This window comes from Ochlerotatus camptorhynchus, unplaced genomic scaffold, assembly GCF_037179485.1.
Source record: "Ochlerotatus camptorhynchus isolate MF236.1 unplaced genomic scaffold, CSIRO-AGI_Acam_v1.1 ptg000003l, whole genome shotgun sequence".
Lineage (NCBI taxonomy): Eukaryota > Metazoa > Arthropoda > Insecta > Diptera > Culicidae > Ochlerotatus > Ochlerotatus camptorhynchus.
Genome location: NW_027040495.1, coordinates 195768 through 212142, shown reverse-complemented (window position 1 = coordinate 212142; position 16375 = coordinate 195768). Strand labels below are relative to the sequence as shown.

The window sequence follows — 16375 nt, the reverse complement described above, 5'->3', positions numbered from 1 at the left end:
GTGTTCGGTAATCGAGAACATTACCGAAAAATCTGTAAACTGAATCAGCAAAACTAGCTGTCAAATTTACCGAATGATCGGTAACGTTTACCGAAAAAACAAGCTTGATTTGTAATTCAGTTTTCCGGAGAACTGTAATTTTGGAGTCGATATGGAAAATGAAAATTACCGACAGATCTGTAATTTTTAAAAAAGTTTACCGGCTCAAATTTAATTGGGTTCTTTAGGGGTATTACGGTAATTGCATATTCGTAATCTGCATTACAAATAGAATCGAAATCCAAAATTTCATCAATTTTGGAGCACTGGAACTAATTTAAATAAGTGTGATTACATAATCAAAAATCAACATCTTAGCGCCCCTCGATGGTACTTCGTATGGGAACGAGCTGTCAGTTTGTTAGTTTAGTGTCAAACAGTGAAGTGATTATTTTGCTTTTAATCTTGATTTAAAAATTGAGATGGAAGTAAATGGGATCGAAAAAAATATCATTGTGCTCAGAAAAAGACGCCCTTTCAGATGATGTATGAAAACCAACATATTTTTCAAAATTAAAGAACCCAATTCACTTTAATATTGTTTGAAGGTGTTTTCTTGATTTTATCAATTATTTAAATTAAATACATTTTTCCTTAGTCATTATTTTATTTCATTCTTACGGACATGTTTTATGTAAATCGAATAGCTCAAAACTTACACGTAGCGCTGGCAGTTATTGCAATCCATGCAAAAATTTGGCTCCAGTTGTGGTCAATGTGTTGATGTTGAAAACTGCTCAACCGATGAACAAAAAAAGTTGTCAAAAGGACTCAGTGGTACATCGAAAACAGGGAAGCATTGAATGAAGATCCCAAATGCTGATTTTAGATAGTCGCCAATGGGAATAGCAATGGTACCCCAGCATACTGCACATCCATCCGTCACGTCAGGGAAATTTCCTCGCACTACCAACAGTGGAATGCTTCCACTATCCTGCGGAAAATCATCTTCGGGCTAAAACAAAAAAAAAATAAAGCAACTAATTTTTATTATACTATACGTCTTACCTGTATCCATTTTACAACACCTGATAGAAGATTGTTCAATACTACTCATCAGTCTTGGCCAAGGAATCAAAAATATCTCCAAATGACAAATAACAAGCGATCAACGAACCGAATAATAACGCTATGTCAGAAGTGGAAAGCAATAATGATATAATCTTCACCGTTCTTTTTCATGACAAGCAGCCCGTGCGACACAACTCATTCGGGGCGGTAGAAGGAAACGAGCAAATTGTTGGCAAGCTGCTTCACGAAGTAAAGCCGAAGATGATACACGTGTGTTAATGGGAATTTTTTTGTTATGTCTTTTCCCGATTCATATCAAGCTATGTCCTCATACGTGTATATTGCAACAAAGCAGGCAAGCAATATATCATTATCCTTCTACCACTCGGATCGAGCTTTGTTACAGAGCGAGTTTGTCATGGTAGTCGTAGCAACCGTTTTGTCTGTATCGTTTGTTGCTTTATGTGTTTGGATTCGCTGGTCTTGGCTCGATTGACGTTTCTCGCTGTGAAAACTACCGAACTCGGTAATTGAACGGGTTGTTTACCGAAACTTCAGTAAAATATTTCACCGAAGTCAGTGATGAAGCTGGTTTACAGATCTGCCGGTAATTTTTTTTACCGTTTTCAACAATAGAGCGAGAAAATACCGAAACATCTGTAATGTTTAGTATTACCGAACTAAAACGGTAATTTTTTTTACCGAACTCAGGATCTCTGTTTAAGTGTGTACATTACTATGGTGATAAGGTAAACACTCGTTTATTTGTGTCCTTCTGCAAAAACATGTTTAGTCATTTTCTGAGGATTTTCTGATATTCTCCATACTGCAAAAATGATTTTCCTACCACTGAAGGGGCGACATCTCTCGGATCTTCAGTATAGCTACTACTCAAATCATATAATCATTTATAATTTTATAACATTATTCCACACGTTATTATCCCAAATGGTCATTATCCCGAATCCCTTGCGAAAAGCTATTGATTATATATTTTCCTTATATATTAAAAGAAGGGAATATTACCTTCTTTTTCATACATCAGAAGAATTAATTATTTTCTTTTCTTATATTTTCAAAGAAGGGAAAACCCCTTGATCCATTAAGGTCTCCTAACCTCTTGACCCATTAAGAAGATTTCTCTTCTTTTTATATACGCGAAAGAAGATTCCAGGAGTGACTATAATCTAATACATGGCATACTTTTCCGGGGAATGGTTCATTCTGGGAAATGCTTTTCTGAGGAATGGTTTTCGGGGGAATGTTATAGAATCGTGTCACATACATTGAATTAGTTTGATTGTTTAAGTGCATAAGAAGTGAAGTAAATTATCATTCAAGTTTACGATAAAAAAAAAACTACTCTACACACCTGTGATTGTATTACCAGGCCAGTGAACACTGTGAAATAGTGCAGTGGACGGAAGATTCATTATGTCGTAGAGGTAAGAAATTCACAAGTAAACCGAGGTTTGATTTGAGGTTACGTTATTTAAAAAATGTTTCCCGTTTCAGGTTACCGGATATCTTCGGAAATAAACCTGTTAACATGTGCAAGAATCCGAACCTATACGATGAGCGGTGGAACGGTACTCATCACCAGCTTCCCCTCTCTGATGAACCACTGCATGAGAAAACCAAAGATCTAGTCTAGCAGTGATAGTATCACACTTGGTACTCCTTTGTTTGAGAGCCGCGTTGTAGTACGCTTACGTATAGGCACTGACGTTAGGTGCGATACTGGCAGGTTTTGCCGCAAATTACTCTTTTTTACACAGGTAGATTTATTTGGGTTCGCAAGGGTATTATACTATTGAAATATTGCGTGCCCCTAGCCGCGTACCAAAGGCTTTACTGATCAGAGATGCTATGCCTCAGAACATCCCGGCGGTGTCGACTGGGATTGAACCCAGGCCTGCTGGGGTGAGTGGTAATCAAGCTTACCACTACATCACCGGTGCCGCTTATGTCAACAGTTCTGCACTATAAAATATATCGGACAATATTCATATAAATCTTACCTAGAGAGGGTCTAGTGTACACTCATAAAATAAATTACTGGTTATAGAAAATATCCATGTGAATTTCAGATAACTTTCATGTGATTCCATAATTGGAAATACCACATGAACGTTATGTGTCCAATAAAATCTATATCTATCTTATGCTATGTGATATTCAGATCAAAATCATTATTTTTGTTATTGGAAACATACTATGTGCGTTCCTGATAAAAAAAGTGAAAACTTTTTTAAGTGTATACCCCTTCTAATCTTACCCATCGCTAACCACTTTTAAAGCAAAGGAATGTCATGCACTAAGTATGTGAAATTACGATAGAAAGCATTCCATATCGCAGTCGCAGTTTATAATTGATAATTCATTTGAGTCTATGAATCATCACAAAGAATGAACAAACCTTCTATATTATAAGATGGATCCGATAAACGATAAAACAGTACATGCCGATTTGTTTCAATGCATAGATTAGTGACGTTAAACGCACGCACACTAAAGGGTGCATCGCCGTGTAAAGTTGTTATTATTATTAACGAAAGAGAAAGTCGATGAAGAGAATCGATCAATGTTACTTAGGACCTAATGCAATGTTCAGCTTGATTTAATGTATCCTTAACACGGCAGTGAGCGTGCATAAGGGCGTATTCGCGATGATCGATTCTCTTCATCAATTTTCTCTTTGCAATGCTACAGCTAAGCGAAACAATTTTCTAGAATTTGTTCAATACAGAGTTGTAAGTTACAACTTGTAACAGGTTGTATTGGCTATCAAAAGCAACAGCAAACGCACCGAGAAACGTTAAATCTAGCGAGTCATCGTGTTGTCGCCCTTATGCATGGTCATTGTCGAACTTTACTTTTTGACACTAACTGGAGGTTCAGATTTTCAGCCCTCTCTTTTCTTCTCCCAGGAACAGAGGAAAATGGAACAACATATGCCCTCCAGTTAGTGTCAAAAACCACAGTGAAGGATACTTGGAGCAAAAATGTTGATGACGTCCCGTTATCACAACATTCCATACTTCGAACAGCAGAGGTGTCTATGGTGGGTACACTCAGGAAAAAATCTAAACTAACTAATTTAGAAGTTAACTAAATCACTATTTGCCTGGTTGACGCATATAGCTCGGTATAAAGAGAGAGAATACGAAATTGATCAAATTGATTTGATTGAATTTAAATGAAAGCATGATTAGTTTTCCATTTGGGTTTTCATTCGTTTATGGTATTTATTTATTAGGGAACCTCGGACAACAAACAGCACTAACAAGAATTCATTCCATGGAAATAACATATACTGATTCAAATTGTTTGTAGGCTTTTAGACGCTTCCTGTCATTGACTGGGTTTTCGCAAAATGGTGATAGGTGGTTAAGTAAGTACTGAATTACATGGCTGGTAGTAACCGTTGATGGAAGGTCCACCTCGTTTGTCTTAATGGACTATGCATCTATTGCATTGATCGCACTTATTTTCTCTTCGGATCTCTGTTTAACATCATCGGGTATTCCGTGAATGAGATCACTCTTGATCCAGGATGAAGAATTGAGCAGCATTGTTATCCAAACATATTATGTTCACTCCATTCGAGATATAAAAAGACTAAGTCCAAACCGTAAAAAAGGCGCCACTACCTGTCAAAAGTGTTAGGTTAAATGATTTGGTGATATCATAGAGGTAACTCTAAGACTAGAAGGTCCCGAAGAAACGTGCTAACTTTTTGGCTCAGCTCTGGTACTCTCTTCGGTCCCAAGCTAATCGATTCACACCTCGAAACATAGGAAAATCCACTAACCCCTCATTTTATCTGTCAAATTTTTATAGCGAATCAAAACAAACATAGTGTAGTACTGGAATTTCGACTTGAATGGGATACGTTAATCGTTTGCTTGGGACCAATAGACTAGTCAAGTAGTGAGCCAATTTAAAATCGTTAGTTTCGTATTAATTGTTGGTGATATGGCCTATTTTCTCTCGACGCTTCGTTACCGATATGCATTTTGTTTTCATTCCTGAATCAAAGCCATTCGATGTTAACGCAAAAAATTTATCGATGCTAACGCAAAAAATTGTTTGCCGCTAACACTGATGAAAAATCAATCACAAAAAACCCGAAAACGTATCTATTGTGCGCCGGCCTTAAGATTTTCTCTTTGCGGGACCCTTAGTAACATTTTTTATGTGCACGGCATCGTCGGCCCTCGTACGGTGTCGGTGTAAAGCTCGACCCACAATTAGATTCTTTAAAGGTATTGAGGTGCATGCATAATGCATAATCGTAATCTGCATTAAAAATTGAATCCAAACCCAAAATGTTTTATCAATTTTGGTACACTGGAACTATTTTAAATAAGTACGATTACATTAGCAAAAATCACCTTATTAGCGCTCCTCGGTGTCACTTTGTATGGGAGCGAGCTGTCAGTTTGTCAGTTTAGTGTCAAACAGTGAAGTTATTATTTAGCTTTAAATCTTGATTTAAAAATCGAGATGAAAGTGTGTGGAAGCTCTTTCAGATGATATATAAAAACCGATATATTTTTTTAAAATAAAGAACCCAATGATGAATTTATGTGACGGTCGACCAGCAGATGGAAATGATGTGAAAAATGATAATGACGTTTTGCTACCTGTCAAATCGTATGGAATATTTTTTAAGTACATCATCAGTTTTATAATTGCAAATATGAAAACTAGGTGTCGCATGGTCAGTTTTACCTTTGCTTAAATTCATCAATACTGTGTCACCGTCAGCGTTGATGAAGGGGTTCGTCCGTCGAATGACAGATGCAACGCATGTCAAGTTGCTTTTCCACCGATCATGGTGGGTATTAAAGAGCCTGAATTTATAAAGAGACGACATCTTATCCATTTGACAGGTCTTCTGCTCGATTGGAATGACTTTTCCTATGACTTTCCCGCATAAGCGCGAACCATAAATTGACCTTACCTAAAATGGTTATAAATTGTTTATAATCCCTGCTAAACTTCAACTGAAATGGTTATGGAACTTTACATGAACGTTTAATGATAAAGTTTTAACCTTAAGTATTATAGTTTTTTGGAAGTGGACCTTACAAATAATGGGTTGTTAAGAACCATTACCATTCAAAATTCTTGTTTTCTCCATACATTTTCGGAAAGAAAACTATACTAAAACCTTTTAACTTATGGTTTGAGAACATTAATGGTAATGGTTATGGTAACCAGTAAGGTCCATGAATGGTTTTGTAACATCGATCAACTTTATGTGGAATATATCGCGAATTGGTTGCCTGTAAATTACTGATTACCAATTCACGATATATTTCACGTAAAGTTGAGCGATAATACAAAACCATTAATGGACCTTACTGACTACCATAACCATAACCATTAATGTTCTCAAACCATAAGTAAAAACGTTCTAATATAGTTCTCTTTCCGATAATGTATGGAGAAAACAAGAATTTGGAATGATAATGGTTCTTAACAACCCATTATTTGTAAGGTCCGCTTCCAAAAAACCATAATAGATAAGGTTAAAACTTTATCACACAAACGTTCATGTAAAGTTCCATAACCATTTCAGTTGAAGTTTAGCAGGGATTATAAACAATTTATAACCATTATCGGTAAGGTCATGTGATGGTTCGCGTTTATGCGGGTTGACACACTATCGATTGTTCCAATTTTGACATGTCGCCTCTTTATAAATTTAGGCTCTTTAGTGGGTATATACATGGTGATACAGGGGGAAAAGTGCTGTTTTAGAGCAAATTGTAAACAAACTCGGTCGCTGTCCCATACAAAAATCCAAAATGGCTGAATTATGAATTTGACACATTAGAACAACTCAAGAGCAAATTTTCATTACGTCGCTATTATTGCTATTCATTGCTATTACACTATATCAAGAGCAAATTTTCATTACGTCGAATGTAACAAAGGTAAACAAAGTCGAGCTATCAGTGTCAATCGATGCTCCTGCTATTACACTACATACTGTCTGAATATAGGATCACATCCCATTTTTAAAATTATTTACCAGTCAAATTGCTTTTCGACGTAATCACCTTCCGATCAAAATAGTTTTCGATGTTACTTAAGTCACCCGATTTCTATGGAGATGCCGTTTGCCTTAAGTAACAGCGCAGAGAAACCAGTGAAAAGTGTACGTTCGGCGTTTCGATTTCTCATTATTAAAGTGAATAAATAAAACTGTTTGTTGCTAAGATGATTTCGGTGGTCCTAAAATGATAAATGGGCTGCAAGTAAGGAGACGTAATTGATAATTCTCCCGAATATCCTGGTAAATACACTTTGACTTAAGTAACAATAGGGGCCACCAAACGACGTATAATAACTTTTGACTCAAAAACCAGTATTTTTTAGCATGAAAGCTAGCGATTTGCATTTGTTTGATTTAACCCCGGCTTAATATGTTAAACATTGCTATCACTATGAGATTATATTTGTTTAATTGGAAATAGGAATAACTTTTCGGTCATCAAAACAAAACTTTATTTTTCTCGGATCGGTGCGAATGTTACTTACGACATAATGAAAGTTTGTTCTTGATATACTGTCCGAATAGAGGATCACATCCCATTTTTAATTTTATGTACCAGTCAAATTGCTTTTTGACGTAATTACACGCAGAAAAAAATATTTTAAACGTAATAATATTTGACGTAAAATCAATAAGAATTTCATTTTGTTTAGGCTGCAAAAAGAAATTATTATTGTTTCAACAATGCAGTATTTTTGTCCCTTAAAATCCATGGATTGTTAAATCAAAAAGAAAATCTTTTCGAATTTACAAGAGCTATCATGGTTTTGACGTAAGCTGTCAAATTTGGCAGCTGGGTCAACAACAAAATATGTTTGTTTTTTAAAAGAGATTTCTCGTTGATTCAATCATATTTATTTTATAAGTCTGACAATTCACGCATTTTATGTTTTTTTTTTTTGTTGCAACAAACAGAATTGCAATTGAATTTCAGGATTTTCAAGATCGACTATCTGAGGCATTAAATCACTGATCTCGCCATCCTTCAGAAGGGAAGTAAAGCCGTTGGTCCTTAGTTCATAAGTTGATAGGTCGATAAGTAGGGTCCAGGTGTGGGAGCTGCCTGTCTTGCGTCGGTAGCATTAGTACGGAAAACAAGATCGACGGAAAAACAAATCAAAGAAAAAAGAAAAGCTGTTTATATTTAGCAACTGCAGCATACTTATTTACCTCAAATATCAATATTTTTGGAAATTTTACACTTAGTTCTCGAAATTCACAATTGAAAACAATTAAATATTGTGAAACGCGTGAAGAGCTGAATTCAGTTTTGTGTTATTGTTTACATTTTTGCCCTGGTGAAAACGAGGAATGGCCGGTAGTTATTTTTGCATTCATGCGTTGCACCGGGTAGTGTACACAACAAATAAATGCTAAATTAAAACTTATTATTGTTGACTTAATAAAAGAATATTGTTGTTTTTACCATAGTTGCAGTTATTATTATTATTATTTATCTTTATTAGGGAGGCTTTCAGCCTTGGGCTGGTTCGCCTCCAACTAGTTGCAGTTGAAAAGTGACTTATTAAAACAAAAAGAATCCTGTTTTGAATTTATATGAATAAGTTTTATTGAAACAACAAAATGCAATATAATTTCAACCGGAATTGTTTGTTTAAATACAACTAAAGTTTTTTTGGTTAAATGCAAACAATTTTCTGTCCGTGTACCTTCTGATCAAAATATTTTTCGATGTTACTTAAGTCACCCGATTTCTATGGAGATGCCGTTTGCCTTAAGTAACAGCGCAGAGAAACCAGTGAAAAGTGTACGTTCGGCGTTTCGATTTCTCATTATTAAAGTGAATAAATAAAACTGTTTGTTGCTAAGATGATTTCGGTGGTCCTAAAATGATGAATGGGCTGCACCTAAGGGGACGTGATTGATAATTCTCCCGAATATCCTGGTAAATACACTTTGACTTAAGTAACATTAGGGGGCCACCAAACGACGTATAATAACGTATAATAAACTAGTAATTTTAAGCATGAAAGCTAGCGATCTGCTTTGTATGATTAAAACCATACTTATTATGATAAACATTGCTATCACTATGAGATTATATGTGTTAAATTGGAAATAGGAATAACTTTTCGGTCACCAATACAAAACTTTATTTTTCTCAGATCGGTGCGAATGTTACTTTCGAAATAATGAAAATTTGCTCTTGAACTATATGTACCCTAATAAAAATAACCATAAAAGAGAGTTTAACGACGTGTTAGGGGTATCATGGTATTTGATTATTAGGGTTGATCAGAATCAAATTTTACACTGACGCTGACGATGAATCAGCTTTGTTGGTTGCGCTTTAGAACGCCGTAGTTCTGTTTATCCTTATTGCGCATTTTGCACCACTACACTCTGAAAGATCGTCACGTCCGATTTACGTGAAAACATACACGGATAGAAATCTCCTTATACCTTTTGGCATTATTCATAAAATGTATAAGTCAAGTAATAAGCAGACGCCTTGCAAAAAGTTAATGAAGATCATGTGTCAAATGAAATGTATAAGTGGTCACACATACCTTTAATGCATTCTTATATGACCTATGTGGTATGTCTTATGGAATGTATAAGGTTTAGGTTTTGGCTAAAATGTATAAGTGAAAAACATGACTAAAATAATTGATTTTCGTTTCGTGTAGGTGGTTTTCGTCCACCCTATTTTTCACGCAACTTTTACCGGAATTGCACGTAGCCGATCAAAACTCAGCTTCGATTTTCTACGTAATTATTCAGGTAAATAAGACCTGATTTTCACGTACTGCTTACGTGAAATCGCGGTGAATACTACTGGAAAACTGGTAACTTTTACGTGATATTCCGTTTCGTTTGAAATGTTTTTTACGTAATTTTTACGTGAATTTTGAATGAGAATAATGGAACTTATATGTAGAAGCAGTCAATATTATGCAATTTCATCGGGCAGATATAAATTTCACGTGTTTAAATTGATACTTATATCTACTCATAAAATTGCAAATTATTGACTACTTGGTAGGTAGAAATGTTTATGAGATTTTTTATTTCCGTCAAAATATTAATATCTTTTTGCAAAGTTTTAATTATAAAACTAGAAAAAATGCTACATATAATCATAAATAAATTAATTTAAACAAATCAAATTACCGTCCAATATTTGTAGCAAGCTGCTGGGAAATTTTGAATTTAGACTATAAAGTATACATATTCGGCTAAAACGTGTGTATTTTTTTTACACCAATATCTGTTACTCATAAATGCATAAATTTTATTCATTTTTGTACTAGCAATTACTCAATCAAACTGTCAATACTCCAATAAACTAGTTCGTTTAAACCTGTTTTTTCCTATGCTACCTACAAGATTTAATTACAGAAAAATATTTATATTAAACAAACCTTCTTAACTCAATGTATTGCTTTTATTTTTGTCTCCAGGACGCCGGACACGTCAGACCAATACAGTCGGTCAATTACTTTCTGGATCCACTGCTATCGACGACACGGCGAGTCCTAAACGCAAAGATTTCAAATACGACAACAACATTTCTAACTTTACAAACAATCATATAAATAATGACAATAGCCAGGCCAAAACAAGTGCAACAGTGGATTCAGCAGCGCCAATGGTTTTACGTGGAGGTCGATCCAAATTGAATGGAATTGCTAAATATTTGACGACTGGCAAACCTTCAGCACCGATAGCCAATGACAATAAAGCTACTGAAACAATACAGACCTTCATCGATCTCACGGACGAAAACACGTGTGATTCGTTTGAAAATGTTGCCAGTGGAAGTGGTAATCCTCCAGTTATGACAACTATTGGTTTCAACATGATTCAGAGCAATCCAGCGAGCAACATTTTCCTTCAGGAGCCAGTGCTTAGTTTGAACTTTGACAAAACGCCCACGGACAAATCTCGAATGATCATTAAAAACTCTTTCCTTTCAACTGAAATGCAAACTAAATTTTCACCGCCAAAATGTGATCCGATGTGGGGTAGTGCAGCGGCTTCAATTTCAATTAAAATGGAACCATCAGAGTATGCACTTGATCTCTCAAAGCCAACACAGGTTACGGAAATAGATTCGACAACGTTCCTAAGCCAGGACAGTAATTCATGTGATAGCGGCGACAGCGGAGTATTTATCCTATCTTCCGGTGCACTCGATCTAGTGGCTTCAGCCGATCGGAAACGGCGGAAACCAGCTACTCCGCATCGCATTTTGTGTCCGTCTCCTGTGAAGAATCCCATCGTTGCTAGTCCTTCAACGGCACTGGCACATTTGAACATCCAGAGCAAACGTACTACGAGAAGAAATGTCAAATCAAAACGAAGGTAAGCACACCGTTTGCTATGAACCCAGAGTTGCACATCTATTAGTCTACATTGGAGCTGTTCATAAACACCCCTCCCCCCCATCCCCTCGCGTAGACGATCATCCATACAAATTATTCGGAAATTGTATGGTCCGTAGACATTTGCCAATCCGTTCACCTACCCTCCCAACCCTCTAAAGTATCTACGTGATTTATGAACACCCCCATTAAAAGAAGGCTTTTATGCTTTGTAGTGCTAAAATAGCATATAGTACAACGTGTATTTAACCAACCACTAATAGTAACACGTAACCAGTGTTCGGAAAATCTTATTAATTGAGCCTCCCTGAGACAATAAACTCGTATACGAATCTGGCAAACAAATTTCACGCTTAAGATTCTCATACATTTTCAGGCACACACACTCACAATGCCAAAAAATAACCAACTTAAAACTCAAAAACGGCTCAAACGTTAATTGATAGTACGCTCAATAATGTCTTGTTAGGTTTATCATCCACTAATGATAAAACAACACTATTAACAATGAATAACGCCAAAATACAAAGCACTGCATTCTTTTACCCTTTCCTTCCCATAAGGTTTTTCATTGTTTTGAGATGCAAAAATACTGTTTTGATAAAAGTGCTAAAACAAAAGATGTTCCATTTCATACTAAATGATCGAACCCATTGAAACAAGTTTTTGTTTATAATTAATAGTATTTTAATTGTTTCCAATTGATGCGCAGCTGAATTCTCAAGAATTCATGTAAACTTGAATTTTTGATTTTTTTTTCCGATCACTGAAGTAACACGAAAGACATGTGGGTCCAAGGTAAAAATAAAAGATAAAAGTTTAATTAGATATTTGTTTACACCAGACTTCACACGAAAGAATCAGAAAATGCACTGGAGGAAACAGAAGTAATAAACTCTACCGGTGTCAACAATTTACCAAACGTGACAACTTCCAGTACAGGAGCGCTACTAAAACCAGAGTTGGACAAGAAGAAACCGGTTTTGAACGATTCTGTCAATCCAACTGCGCAGCAAAACACCAACAACAATAACCAAAGTAGTAAACAGTGTGAGGTTCCTACGGCCGTGCCGACAAATGCTGCTAAACACGGCGAAGCTGGGACCAACAAGAAGCTTACCGATTTCTTCCAAGTAAGGAGGAGCGTAAGGAAAACCAAAAAAGAAGTCCAATGGGAGCGTGAACGAGATATTGAAAAAGCTATTCGTGAAGAACGTGAAACGGGATTGAAGGTAGGGTCTTACAGGTTGTTTGCAGTGTTCAAGATCATTTTTAATACTAAATTTGTGCTAACTAACCCTACTTCAGATCGCTCACTTCGAGGGTAAAGGACGTGGAATATTAACTACAAGACCCTTCATGAAAGGTGAATTCGTGGTCGAATATGTAGGAGATCTTATCGCCGTTGCCGAAGCTAAGGAACGCGAACAGATATACGCTGAAGATGATAGTACTGGCTGTTATATGTACTATTTTAAACACAAAAATGTACAGCATTGGTAAGTGTGTTGGGGCATAGAAGTACAACTTTATTTAATAGTTACTTTCTTCTAACGACATTTTTCTATTTCAGCATCGACGCGACAGCCGAAAGCGGAAAGCTGGGACGGTTAGTAAACCACTCGCGCAACGGAAATCTTATGACCAAGACAGTGACTCTTAACAATCGGCCTCATCTGGTGCTAATAGCCAAAGAAGACATTTTCGAGGGAGTGGAAGTCACATATGACTATGGAGACCGTTCTAAGGAAGCATTACAGCACTACCCTTGGCTAGCGTTCTAGAGATGATTTCATTGCACGGAAATCAAAAACAAAGTTTATTAAATTTAATGCAACCAAAATTTGCGCGCTGTCCTAATGATGATGCTTTTACATCACTTCGGCTACAGCACGGAGCAAGCGTTTCACAGCCAAGTACCGCCATATTGTTTGTGCTGGAGGGAGCAGGAAACAGCGGAGTACAAGCATTTTGATGTTCATTTTCAATTCCCAATTTTAGCATGAAAACAATAGTCTACATCTTGCAGTGGTAATCATCAAATATCAAGAGATACTCTCTTGTACCGTACCGGAGTGAACAAAATACCTACACTACAATTTTTCACCACATATCTTGTGGCCAGAGTAAACTAACACACCAAACAAAACGGCAGCGTATCAGGAACACAACTAGTTATGTATTGTTTATTTACTATTTTCTTATAGTTTATATGCTGTGCACTGTGTAGTAAAACCGGTAAGAAAAAAAAGAAAAAAGTAATGCTATAACGATAACTGATTAACATACAGTTTACTTCCTACTAAAGAGACAAGATTGTTGAAATGCAAACACAAAGATCCTATTTTTATTTATTGCATTAGTGAGTGTATGGTGCTGCAAATTACCGTTTTTTTTTTTCATTTTATTTCTGCATTTAGTTGGAACAATTTACTAAAATTATCATTGATGTTTAATTGCTGCTTAAATTGTGGTCGAGGAAACCGATAACAATCAACATTGGCTTTGACGATGAAAACTTCAAAACTCTTGCCTATCCAATTGGCAATCTAACGATAGCGCTAGGAGAAATAGAAAAATTACGATGGTTTCAAAATTTTGCACGGCGAGGTATAGGAGAGAACACTTAAGAAGCATTTGCTATCAGAAAAAAAAATTGTTAATTTTTTTATTGCTACTAGCAGGAAGAAACCTAAAAGGCACTCGAGAGGCGTAATTGTTTTTTTTTTTTCTTAGTTTTCGTTTAGATCTATTGATTCCAACCAACCCAACCAACCAAAAAAAAGAAATAAATATAAAATAAAATCAAGTTAAACTTATTCTCCCATACCTCGCCGTGCAAAATTATGAAGCCATCATCATTTTAATAGCTCTCCTATTTGTCACAAGCGGCGCTTTATGTTATCGTTTGATCGTCAATAGTTAAAATGTCTTGTTCAAGAAGAGTGTTTCATTTCTTCGTCTTCTATACCTAACAGGTATTACCTATTCTAAAAAGCATTGCAAAAGATCCAATCTTGTTAGATTATCTACACGCTCATGTAAACCAAATGGAACACAGTCTTAGTTTGTGCGTGGAAAATCCGTTTCGTTTGAAAATGGGAAAATGGGCTTTTTTCGTCAAGGGGTGAAATAAAGTTCTTGTCCTCATAATGTATCTTCGTCAAAAAATGAGCGCCTAAGGTCATCTCCTGAAGATAATTATTCTAGCAACTAACGACGATGTAGGGTAAGGAGGGGTAAGATGGGACACAGGGCAATCTACTTGATTTCTTAATTTGTTTATTCGTCAACATCAACCTTAATGCAGCCCCAGTGCTGGTTTGAAAAAGCAAACAATTATTGGGGTGTTGCATTGAATCTGTTGATATTGACAAACAAATACATTAATAAATCTAATATAATAACTGGCCCATCTTGCCCCGCGACTTATCTTGCTCTACCAGGGGACAAACGTAGAAAATTCGTATCGAATAAGCAAACAGGTTGATGTAATGAAATTGGCTTGTTAGCGGAATGCTTAAATAAAACAGCAAGTGATTCTCTTTATCAATGTTGGTACCTAGGGGGAGGAGGGGCATAGTGAGCATCCCGCAGTTTGGCTCTGAATCTCCAGCTGCATGAAACAAATCAACTGGTAGTAGGTTCAATATCATTACGATATTGATCATACTACCAACCAATTTGTTCCGAACGGCCGGAAGTCCAAGCTGGTGCACGGGATGCTCACTATGCCCCACATGTTCACTATGCCAGTCATCAATTTCATTCATTTGATAAGTTCTTTATTGCGAATGACACTGATGAAGACTGCACATTGTAGTCGAAATACGTATCTGGCATATATAGGTACCAAAATTAATTAAGAGGAATTAAATGGAAGATAACTTTTTTGCTGTTTTATTGAAGCATTCCGCTAACAACCCAATTGCATTACTTCATTTTTTGCCTATGCTACCATAAGAAGGATAGGCAGTGGATTTATTCAATTGGCACATAGGTACTTTCATATTGTATTTATTTTGATGGATTAACTTAAAATTAAAAGTGTAGGTCACAAATTAAAAATCATAAATTAAACATTGATGCGTTCAATTATTCATGGTTTACATAGCCAAAAACAAATGAAGAGAAAAGTCTCCGTAGCATCTTTCGTGGCAGGTGGAAATCAAATAACGAAGAGACTTGATTGTACAATCGGCGCAGCCCACCTAGCATAACGTACGTAGTCACGCAGCGCTCGGGCTTGGACGTTGATGTTAAATTGCTCCAAGATTGCGTTGCAATCGATTCTACCCAGTAATGTGTCCGTGACGAGCCAAGGCCATTGAAGATCTCTTCTACTTCGAAGAGGCTCCATATCGATCAACAGGCAGCGAATTTCATAGCTAGGAAAGTAACACGGGTCTCTCCAAGGTAGCTTCCTTTTTGCGAATCGAAGAAAACGTCGTTGCACGGACTCAACTCTTTCAGTATTTCAGAATGAATCGCACCAGGGAATAGTACAGTGACTTGAGGCAATAGGTGTTCGAGAAATTCTTTGCAATCCAGAAGATAAAGCCCAATGTCCTTGACGCTTTGTGTGATAAAATAAAGAACTTTGTGAAAAAAGTTCTTGATCTTCAAGTCAGCTGATCCCATCATGTAAAGCAAGTAAGGGGTCATCCATAAATGACATAGTATATTGTTGATCAATATTAGAAACCTCCACCACCCCCACCCCCTAAAGGTGTTTAGCCATACATAATATATGGCCGTTCTCGTTCTCCCGATCGGAACTTGGTACGAACGTAGAATAAACTTTAAGAACCGAGACTTCAATTAAATTAAGGTTCTACAAAGAGTGAATAATTTGTTTTCGTCTACTTTTTGAAATATTCTTTGATCATCATTTTCTAAATGTAGT

General features: G+C 36.3%; 1 protein-coding gene across 2 annotated transcripts in view; it reads left to right on the top strand.

Moving 5' to 3' along the window:
• LOC135711856 (histone-lysine N-methyltransferase Set8-like) overlaps window positions 1-15436 on the top strand; it is a 29464-nt gene extending 14028 nt beyond the window's left edge. For both annotated transcript variants that reach the window (XM_065234865.1, XM_065234927.1), the window contains 4 exons: window positions 10546-11449; window positions 12314-12701; window positions 12778-12968; window positions 13043-15436. In XM_065234865.1, the coding sequence (XP_065090937.1) occupies window positions 10546-11449; window positions 12314-12701; window positions 12778-12968; window positions 13043-13253 (1694 nt within the window). In that variant the 3' untranslated portion in view covers window positions 13254-15436. The remainder of the gene's footprint in view (window positions 1-10545; window positions 11450-12313; window positions 12702-12777; window positions 12969-13042) is intronic.
• Window positions 15437-16375: the final 939 nt, after the last annotated feature.